Raw genomic sequence first — 11,220 nt, 5'->3', positions numbered from 1 at the left:
GATATTTTAAAAATTTTGAAGGATAGTCATTCAAAGTATGCCAAAACAAATAGCAAAAAAAAAGTATATTGATGATTACTCAGAACTGAAGGCACTTTAATTTCAAAGTTTGAGTTTTAGAAGCTATTATATATTGTCTATAATACGCGATATGATATTTATAGCTAGATTTTATATTATAGTTATAAAAAAGACCGTCCTTACGAATTTGATAAAAATAACGATTCAAACATGAAGCAGTATTTGAAGTTTTTAGAAAAATTTTTGGCCTGCTTAGGAGCGAGTGAATAAAAGTAAACAGCCAAAAATATGCAGTTGTAGTACAGTGGAGACTCTAACTTTGACATCGAGAGGCTTGAAATTCTTAAAATCAAAATCACAGAATGTACGGTATAGGTAGGACATTTTCGATTTTTTCTTTGTAAGAAATGGAGGAGAGTTAAAGTTAATAATTATTCACACTTAAGTGGGAAAGTTATAGAGATTCCACTGTAAAAATTTTTACGATTAATATTTCATGCCCACTATTATATATTTACAGCATCTTTTTACTCTGACTCAATTTCATTGATAATTTCCCGAAATTTACTGCAATATGTAAAATAGTAAATTATATTTTTTATTAACAAATAGGGTAGAGGTACCATGTGTGACCACTGCTCCATTTTTGGAAATTTGATATTTTATTTTAATTAATGAAAAAGTATCAAATAAAATTTCCAGTTTAATAGCGGGTTGAAAGTATCTTTGAAAACATTTTTAAAATTAATTTTGTCATTGCGTCTTTTACAAATTATTTTATTTAAATTTTTCAAGTGTCCAAAACTGGTTCTAAAGTGGCAAAAAACGGTACCTCTACTCTAAATCATAATTGAGTCATTCAAAAAGAATTTTCCAATCTATTTCTACAATTTTACATATTTTTTTTTTTTTTACCAGGTATAGTAAACCCTTCGAGATTTTATATATTCTACAAAAAAAAGATTCTCTGTATAAAGTCGCGCCAAGTACACGTTCAAAATTTTTTAAAAGTAAAAAAAAATTATTTTTTACAAAAAATAGTCAAATTTGAACGCGTACTTGGCGCGATCGAGGCACTACCGTGTCTCCTGATTATAATTTTTAAATAAATATTCCCTCTAAAACGTGTAATAAAAACAATAGTCGTCTAATTTATTTTCCAATTTATTATAATTCTAATTACCATATATATAAAGAGAAAAAATATGGTTGTTAATTTTTGTAAGTTAACATTATTTCAAGGTCAGTGTCAACTAGATTAAATAAATGGTGAGCTGGCAAAAAGTAACATACAGCTGATAACATACAGAATTATTTTATGCATGTACATATATTTATATATATGAGCAATCGACATTTAAAACAAAAATCATGCGGCCAAGACATCTAAGCTGATATACAAACGTGAAATACAGTATATTTTATTACTGTAGGCCACGTTGTATACAAATGACAGTACAGAGAGTAAAGATATTTTATATATGAGGGTGAATGTAGCGGATATAAGACAAATTTTGAATTACAAATAAACGAATAAAACAATTAAAAATATAAAAATTAAAAAAATGCACATACTAATTTTCAAATTTTGTAAATGTGCATATTTTAAATTTTATGTTTAATTCATTTATTTAAAAATTTTTAAAATTGATTTTTGTTAGCTACATTCACACTCTTTTTATATACGACTACAGTACAGTTACAGTACCACAGCTGATTTAAAAATATGTCCGTGTCAGTTAGTATACGTAATAGGTTAGGTTGATGTGCAAAACCTTATAATTAAGAGTAAAGAGCGTGTACTTTGTTGCAGTTGATATTAAGAGTAACAGAGAAGACTAGAATTAAATGCTAGAGATTTAATTGTTAAACAAAGACAGGAATTATTTTTTTGCCCCACTACTTTGTACGTATATCCCTTCCTTTTTTCTCCACATATATTGCATTACAAAACTGATGTACACAGTTCTGTATTTAATGTTCGGAGTTTTGTGTAGAAAATTTAATTTTTTTGTTATTTCAGTGACCAGGATTTATTGTTTATTAATGTTCATGTGTGTGTAACGTGGTCGCACTTTGAGTGCGGCAAGTAAACAAACAAAACAAGATTGACATCAGTTGATATCGTTCCTATTATAACCGTCATTATCATCACCATCATCATCGTCTCATAACTGTAGAATTGTATAGAATGGCTCCAGCACCTAGTAAATTTTTAACGAAACAAAATGTCGCTGGTGCATTAGCGATCAGTGCATTGATTTGGTTACTTAAACGCAAACGAACTAAACGTTCAATAAAATCAAGGTAATTATTTATTAGCGTCATTATCTTTAAATAATAAAATGCTTAATCATTTTCATGTTTATATTGTAGAACTTTATGGCCGACGAGTGATGTACACTATGTCATTAAAGAGGTAATTTTAATTTTAATTACGTTAAATAAATCATGCAACCAATCAATTGATTAAAAAAGTTTAAGTTAAGGGGGGAAAAGGGTCTGAGGTACAAAAAAAGAGACCGAGTCACCTCAAAAAAAAAAGTTTCCATGCCGTAGGCAAGATAACTCATGACTACTTCATCTGAAATTAAAAAACCAAAAATATTTCTTGAGTACATAAATTTATCTTGGATTTGAATGAAGGGATATACAAAATATTCATTTTTGAATTTTTGGTAAAGGTGTAATAAAAAATTTCTGATTTTTACCAAAAATTTTTCTTTTTGTTTAATTAAAAAATAAGTAGCTATTGAAAAAAAAGATCCTTCGTTCAGATCTAAGATAAATTTATGTAGTAAAGAAATCTTTTTGGTTTTTTGATTTCAGGTGAGGCAGTTATGAGTTATGCTGCCTACGGCATGGAGACTTTTTTTTTAACGTGACTCGGTTCTCCCCACTACCACTGGCTTATTTTTCAATATTTTTTCATGAAAATTTAGCAGAATATTCTTGGAATGATGCTTAATAATGTCACGAATTTTAAGAATTTGAATAAAGAAGGCACTCTGAAAAAAAAATCACAAAAATATGCTCTTTTTTTTGTATCTCAGACCCCTTTCCCCCCTTAATTATAATTGCTTATTTATCTTTTTTTTTTGTTACTTCAGGAAAAGCCTAAAGGTCCTCCTAAAGCCCACGTCAATGCTGTTTTTTTCAAACAACTTCGTCAGTTACTATCTATTGGTATTCCTGGATTACTTACACCTGAAACCGGCTTTATTGTATTGGTAGCTGGATCACTTGTTGTTAGATCATTATGTGATCTATGGATGATTCGTATCAGTACTCTCATTGAAGGGTAAATATTACTTAGATTTTTATTTATAACTACGGGGAAAAGTATTTTAAAATAACTCATATTTTATTGATGATAAAATAATATTATTTTCGTTTGGATAGAAATAATTTTATTTATTTATTTTAATAATTTATTACAGTAAATTACCCAGTCCCCAGCTCTTTCAATGACTTTTTTTTTATTCATCTTTTTGCCATAAAAATTTTTAATAACTTGAGTACAAAGTAAAAGCCTTAATTATTGATATTATATAAAATATGGAAGCTATTATAATTTATTTATTATTTTTAGTAGTAAAAATGAATCAATTATTTAAATGCAGTGTCTTATTTTAGACGCACACTTATTTAATTAATTGTTTTTTAATATTAATTGACCATATTTTATAACAAAATCAAGTTATTTTTGTATGATCACTTAAATGTACTAATTATTGACACGTCATATAATTTATATAGAATTCAAAGTTTTCATACAAAATTGAATTTTGTTTTTATCGAATCTTTTTTTGTAAACTACAACTCTATTTTTTAGTTTTATATATTTTAAAGGTAATAGAAAATCATTCACAATCTCTATGGGTGCTAAAAAAAATTACGTAAATAATTAAATAACATCAAGTGTCAATAACTAGTACTCTATTAATAAATCGGGTTCTTTAGCTTAAATTAAATAACAATTGAACTTCATTTTGATATTTATTATTATTAATTATATAAAAATTTATAGAGAAATTAAATAATGGTTGGGGGCTAGCAAGTGAACCCATTACCCTGTCATAAATCTAATGAAAATTTATGTACTTTATTGCAGGACAATTGTCAATATGGATGGTCCAATGTTCAAGAAACGGTTATTGACATTTTTAGCTGCTTTACCGATGGTAAATTTACTGTACTATAATATGAAATGGATATTTTTTTTCAGTATAATGTATTTTTAAAATTGATTATTTTTTTTATTAATTTACTTTTCTTTTTAATTCAGATATCAATTGTGAATAATCTTTTAAAATATGGAATAGGTGAAATAAAATTAAGGTTGAGAACTAATATAACGAGACATTTACTCGATCAATATCTGAAGTAAGTTCAAAATTTTACATTTAATTATTTAATCATTCAAAATGAAAAAAAATGTATTTATATATTTAACTGTTTAATTGTATATATTATAGTATTTAACAATTATATGGTTGGATAGCTAATTAGAATACAATAGAGGTCAAAGCCATTATGTTAATTAGCAGAATTGATATGGAAAAAAATTATCAAAAAATTTAATTAATTTAAAAAAAAAAAAAAATTCATATCTATAATTATATGATTTTTTTTTTACAGGGGCTTCACTTACTACAAAATGACGAATTTAGATACTCGTATTGCTAATCCTGACCAATTACTCACAACGGACATTGATAAATTTTGTGATTGTTGTACAGATTTGTATAGCAATATTGCTAAACCATTACTAGATATTTCAATTTACGTTTACAGATTGACATCATCTTTAGGTGGACAGGTAATTAATTATATTTTTAAGATTTAAAATTAATATTTATCTTTTTTTTTCTTTTACTTTATAGACTCCTCTACTAATGTTGGGGTACCTGCTTGTGGCTGGTAGTTTTCTTACGCACATACGAAAGCCTATTGCCTCAATGACAGTAAAAGAGCAGCGTTTGGAAGGAGAATTCCGGCATATTAATTCACGTCTTATCACAAATTCCGAAGAGATTGCATTTTACCGTGGAAACAATCGAGAAAAGTTAACTCTTTTTGCAAGTTTCCATAAGCTTGTACGTTTTATATTTATTTTTATTTAAGATAGTAGTCTGGTAACTCGGATTGAAAAAATCGAAAAATTTTTTGTGCTTAATTCGAAAATACAATATATTGAGAATATACTGTGAAAATTTCAAACTGAAATTCGAAATAGGAACGAAGTTACAATGAGTTTCCGAGAGCGCCTCATCGTTGCGCGCCGAAGGTTACTGAAACTTTAAACGCGTTTTTCTCGAAACAACGTTTTTACGGTCGGCCCGGGTCATAACTTTTTTTCTATTCAACCTATTAGTCTGAAACTTAAACCAGTTATTCTACACACTTGTAGTTCTCGTCGCAACTAGGATTAATTTTTTTTACTCCTCACTTTCCATTTTATAACCCTTTTTATGCGAAAAAAAAGACTTATTTTTTAACTTCCCGCTAAGAAAATTGTAAATTTTCAAAAATTCGGGAAGTTATTGGTTTCGGTCCGATTTACGAAAATCGAATTTCCATCAGATGTCGACGTTTCGAGGTCCTAGGAAGCTATCCTGACTAATTTCACGATGATGTCCGAGTGTATGTATGTGTGTACGTACGTACGTACGTACGTACGTATGTATGTATGTAAATATTCATAACTCTTGAACGGATGAACCGATTTTGATCGTTGAGGTGTCATTCGACGCGGCTTGTTAATGTCTTGAGGCCGTAGAAATTTGAACTTAATCGGTAGGGTGCGTTCAGAGATATTTCAAAAATAAAATTTTTTCAAAAATGTTTTATTTGGATAACTTCCAATTTGCTCGATGGATTGATTCCAAAATCTAATCAGCTCTAAAACTCTATAAGCCGCGTCGAATGCCACCTCAACCATCAAAATCGGTTCATTCGTTCAAGAGAAACCGTTGACGAAAGAATTCAAACAAATTTTTTCCTTGGTTTTTTTGAAATTTCTCAAAAACGGCTGAGTAAATCAATTTCAAAATTCGACCAGCTTTAGAACTTGATAAAACGCGTCGATTGCCACCTCAACCATCAAAATCGGTTGATTCGTTCGCGAGATATCGTGGAAGAAAGAAATGCTAAAAAATGGTTTTTTACAAAACAATGGCATACAAAAGTATTTGCGAGCTCGAAGAGCTCGAAAATATATTCACAATAATGTTTTCGAGCTCAGCGAGCTCGAAAACAGGGGGAAGTTTTGGGGCTGGCCCGCAGGGTCAACTGACAGACCGATTTTTTTTTTCAAAGTCCGCCATTATGTTATTTTTCGATAAAATTCCATAATCCTAGTTCCGACTAGAATGACATGTCTATAGATTAAGACTAAACAAGAATTTTTAATTTCGGATGCCCTCAAGAGTCAATATCACCCGGGCCATCCACGCGCTTTTTTTTGAGTCGTCAACTTCAAGCGACAATAACAATAATAATAAATTATTTAATTTTCTCAAAAAAATTTTTTTTTGTGGCCTAAAATGTAATTAAAAATGCAAAACTTTTCATTTGTTCCTTCTAAAAAAAAGGACCCTAAAAAACGCATGAAAAACGGCGCGAGTTACCAGACTACTACCTTAACTTATATTTATAATAACATTTTAAATTCATTTTTATTATTAATTACAGATGCAACACTTGAGATCACTCTTGGAATTCAAAGTTGCTATGGGCGTAGTTGACAATTTTGTTGGAAAATGTAATTTTTATTCATTCCTTTAATAAAAAAATTTTAATTATTTTTATTAAAATAATATTATCTAAATAATAATGAATTTAAAAATTTTTATTTTATAGATATAGCAACAGTTGTTGGTTTTTATGCAGTGAGTATTCCATTCTTTCAAAAAAATCATCCAGTGCTTTCTGGTTCACCCGATCACCGATTTAAAAATTATTACGAGAATGGTAGAATGCTGATCAAAATGGCAGAAGCTATTGGTAGATTAGTTCTCGCTGGTCGAGAAATGACAAGATTAGCTGGTTTTACAGCACGTGTAACAGAAATACGTCAAGTTCTTGATGATTTAAATAACGGAAAGTACACAAGAACAATGATAACGGATGCTAAAAATTTATCAATCGGTCAAGCAGGAGCAGGAAAAATTATTCCCAAGGATAATGTAATTCGTTTTGATCATGTACCATTAGTTACACCCAATGGTGATGTTCTTATTCGTGATCTTACATTTGAAGTTAAATCTGGAATGAATGTATTAGTTTGCGGACCAAATGGTTGTGGTAAAAGTTCATTGTTCCGTGTGCTTGGTGAAGTAAATATATTTAATTATCATTTTACATAATCAATAAATCAGTACTTGTTTTATATTTTATGTTAATTTATACTATAATTTTTCAGTTATGGCCTGTATGGGGGGGAGTAGTTACAAAGCCACCGAGTACTAAATTATTTTACATTCCTCAACGACCTTACATGACACTCGGTACTTTGAGAGATCAGGTTATTTATCCACACACTCAAGCGGAAATGCAAAGACGTAATCATGCTAAGGATGAAGATTTACAAAAGTTTTTAGATCTAGTACAGCTCAGTCATTTACTAGAACGTGAAGGTGGATGGGATACAGTCGCTGATTGGATGGACGTATTGTCTGGTGGAGAAAAACAACGAATAGCTGTATGTTAATTTTTTAATTAATATTTTATAAATAATTTGATTACTATTTATTTACATTATAATGATTACAATGTTTTTAGATGGCAAGATTATTCTATCACAAGCCACAATTTGCAATTCTAGACGAATGTACAAGTGCAGTGAGTGTAGATGTTGAAGATTCAATGTATTCTTACTGTCGACAAGCGAACATTTCATTATTCACTGTATCTCATAGACGTTCATTATGGAAACATCACGAGGTAAATATTTTTTCATTTTCTTTAACCATATATATGTAAACAACAAAAAATGTGCCAACAACATTCATTTTATTGAACTTAACAAATTTAAGATAGTGTAGAATTTTAAGTTGACATTCTTCGACTTTTTTGGAGCCTCCTTCACTTGAAAGTTAGGAATAATTATTATTTAATTACTAGAAACTTATACACGTCTTGCGAGCACTTTTAAGACGTAATTGTTAAATATAATATACAATAATTAGACGTAGGTAAGCAATAATGTATCAGCCCACAAAAAATTGCTTTTTGATATTTTTGTACCCAATGATTCCTTAGTAAGTAAAAAAAAAGGTCATTTGGCAGCCGAGATGGAAGTAGATTTTTCATTATTTGATTATTTTAAGATTTCAAATGAAAGTTAATCACAAAATAAAATTTTTTTTGACATTCTTAAAAGTTTTCAAGGCTACGAAACAAAAAAAAATCGTCAAAATTTTAAAGGAAATGAGATGTTTGAATTTTAAAAGTGATACACTGCAATAATATGAATATATAAACAGTTCCATGAATTTACTAAAAAGAACTAAGAAGAACTAATGCAATAGCGAAATTTCATTAATGAGTGGTAAGATAAGTAACTTTATTGGTCTAGGCATTTATATAGGCATGAAAATTAAAGCTTATTTGAAGAGCTTTCAAATAAATTTTATAGAAAGTCGATAAGTCGATCACATTCAAAAAATATTGAAGAAAGAATAAGTAAAAATATGAATTTTTGAAGATTTTGGTATGCTATAACTTCTAAACTAATCGACCGATTGAGCTCATTTCCAAACTCTATTACGGTAGTTACTCACAAAATACGTATACCAAGATTCAAGGCGATCGGTTTCAAATTGTGGCTATAATCAAAGTGACAACCTGCGTAAAATTAGTTTTTATAATATTTTATAAATAAATTTTCAAAACCATTTATCTATTAGAAAAAATGGTTAAATCAATGAGTTGTATAGTGAAAATTGAAAGCAATTGAGCGAGCTTTCAGATAGAACAAACAAAAATAAGCTATCTCTTTCCGTTTAAAAGATACATCCAGTTAAATCAGTAAACAAATTTTTTTTGAAAATTTTTCAAAATTTCAATTAACCATAACTTCTAAACTTATTGGCCGAATTTGCTCATCTTCGAATCCATCCAAGGCAATCGCCCAAAGAATAAGTATACTAAGTTTCATTACGATCGGTGTAGAATTGTGGATGCTATCGTTGGAGAACGGCGCGTTATATCGTATATATTGTAGTGGTTGGTATCTTAAATTAATATCACTTATACACTACAATGATAACACACTTATATTAGAAATAACAACACCACAATTAACAGCAGTAAAAGAAAGCAAGAGCAATATATAGTTTATTGAGATACAATGTTTGCTGTTTAACTGTCAATATAAGACTGACTGACTTTAATCGCGCATCTATAAAACAAGAGAAGAAGGCATTTGTTTTCTAGCTATTCAAATATTTAAAAGATCAGTTTCACATTCGTTACAATATATATATATATATATTTATTTATATATATATATATATATAAATATGTCGTAGACAGCTCGTGAAATTAGACAGTTCGTGAACTGTCTAGTCATTTCATGAACTGCAGCCAGATCGTGGAATGGTCGATCAATTACACGAAGTGTCTAAAATTTTTAGACAGTTCATGAAATGTCTAATAGCTGTTTTGCCGATCGTGTAATATCTATGAATAACGGATTCCTAAAAAGAAGACAACTAAAAAAAGATAAGATATTAATTGGAGCAGCCTACGTTATTTATTCATAGATAAAATTTCATTTTTTATTTATTTATAAAACTTAAAATATAAAATGCTAAACTCGAGAGCCAGCTAAAACAAGTTATTCGGGCAGGAATCACCCTTTTATGATCCCGTTTCGAACCCCCACCTGATCTACTTTTTCTTCTGAGCTGGCTCTCAGTTCTTTAAACGTGATGACATAGACGGAAAAACTTCTTTCTTTAAGAAAAGCTGTGAAAAATTGCAGTGGAGGGCAAGTATTTTCTCAATGCTCGTGCAGAGCTTCTGACGTGCAATGTACTACAAAAAGGTATGCGCGCAAGAAAGCTAACGTTTTGTGCAACAGTAGATGTCACTCGAGTTTACCATGTGTAAATAAATAAAAATAGTCGAATGATTTTATATTTTAAGTTTTGTAAATAAATAAAAAATGAAATTTTATCTATAAATAAATAACATAGGCTGCTCCAACTAATATCTTATCTTTTTTTAGTTGTCTTCTTTTTAGGAATCCGTTATTCATAGATATTACACGATCGGCAAAACAGCTATTAGACATTTCATGAACTGTCTAAAAATTTTAGACACTTCGTGTAATTGATCGACCATTACACGATCTGGCTGCAGTCATGATATGACTAGACAGTTCACGAACTGTCTAATTGCACGATCTGTCTACGATATATACATTTATAAACTTTTGAACTATATGTATTTCCTGACTCAGCTCGTTGAGCTGAGTTTAGAGGTAGCAAAATTTTTCAAAAATTCCATCATGAAGACAAATACAATGGTTAGATTTCTGTGAAATCTACTAAAATGTTTTTCGAGTAGTTTAGTAATGAAAAAAAATTTTTTTCTAATCATAAAATCCCATAAATTGTTGACACATAAATTATTTGGGATAATACTTTTTACGAAATCGAGTTAAGTAATTTTTACGAAAAATTTTTTATTCTCAGAATTTTTATAAAATAGTAAAAATTGTGTTACTTATGTATTGTTTATTTTGTTTCAGTATTACTTGTTAATGGATGGTCGAGGTTCATACGAATTTAAACCAATTGAGCCTAATACAGAAGAATTTGGTTCGTAAATTTTAGTGTCAATTATTTAAAAACCTCAAATTATTTAATGGTAATTGAATGCATGAGGTATTGAATTATTATAAATTATAAGAGATGATTAGTTTTTTAAATAAGAAATCAAATTAAAAGACTTTATTAAACATAAAGTCATTAGGAATAAATTCAAATGATGAATCAATTGATAGATACTAATTAATTAAATGCAAATTATCATTATTTAATAATAATTAAATTCGATTTGTGCACTATATTAAGATAATCAATTATACTGTTATGCACATCGATTTTTTAATTGTTTAATATTGAAAAACTATTAATATAAGTAAATTAAAATTTTATAGAGTATTAGAAAAAGGATTTTATATAT

The 11,220-nt window shown here is 28.8% G+C and overlaps 1 protein-coding gene across 1 annotated transcript; it reads left to right on the top strand.

Moving 5' to 3' along the window:
* Nucleotides 1-1,730: 1,730 nt before the first annotated feature.
* Nucleotides 1,731-11,220, top strand: LOC130671401 (ATP-binding cassette sub-family D member 3). Its single transcript, XM_057475273.1, has 14 exons — nucleotides 1,731-1,749; nucleotides 1,835-1,927; nucleotides 2,045-2,328; nucleotides 2,398-2,440; nucleotides 3,132-3,322; nucleotides 4,136-4,205; nucleotides 4,310-4,407; nucleotides 4,663-4,843; nucleotides 4,908-5,120; nucleotides 6,718-6,787; nucleotides 6,886-7,361; nucleotides 7,448-7,726; nucleotides 7,807-7,968; nucleotides 10,784-11,220. The coding sequence occupies exons 3-14, from the start codon at nucleotides 2,213-2,215 to the stop codon at nucleotides 10,859-10,861; spliced, it is 1,977 nt and encodes a 658-aa protein (XP_057331256.1). The 5' UTR covers nucleotides 1,731-1,749; nucleotides 1,835-1,927; nucleotides 2,045-2,212; the 3' UTR covers nucleotides 10,862-11,220.

The sequence above is a fragment of the Microplitis mediator genome, chromosome 7, assembly GCF_029852145.1.
Source record: "Microplitis mediator isolate UGA2020A chromosome 7, iyMicMedi2.1, whole genome shotgun sequence".
Taxonomy (NCBI): Eukaryota; Metazoa; Arthropoda; class Insecta; order Hymenoptera; family Braconidae; genus Microplitis; species Microplitis mediator.
The sequence above is the reverse complement of the archived record's forward strand: the minus strand, read 5'-3'. Positions and strand labels throughout refer to the sequence as shown.

Excerpts from the sequence above, each read along its gene's own strand:
- LOC130671401 (XM_057475273.1), top strand. The coding sequence starts at position 2,213 with ATGGCTCCAGCACCTAGTAAATTTTTAACGAAACAAAATGTCGCTGGT. Across the intron at positions 5,121-6,717 it reads TTGCAAGTTTCCATAAGCTT|ATGCAACACTTGAGATCACT; the intron begins GTACGTTTTATA and ends TATTAATTACAG. Across the intron at positions 7,362-7,447 it reads TGTTCCGTGTGCTTGGTGAA|TTATGGCCTGTATGGGGGGG; the intron begins GTAAATATATTT and ends ATAATTTTTCAG.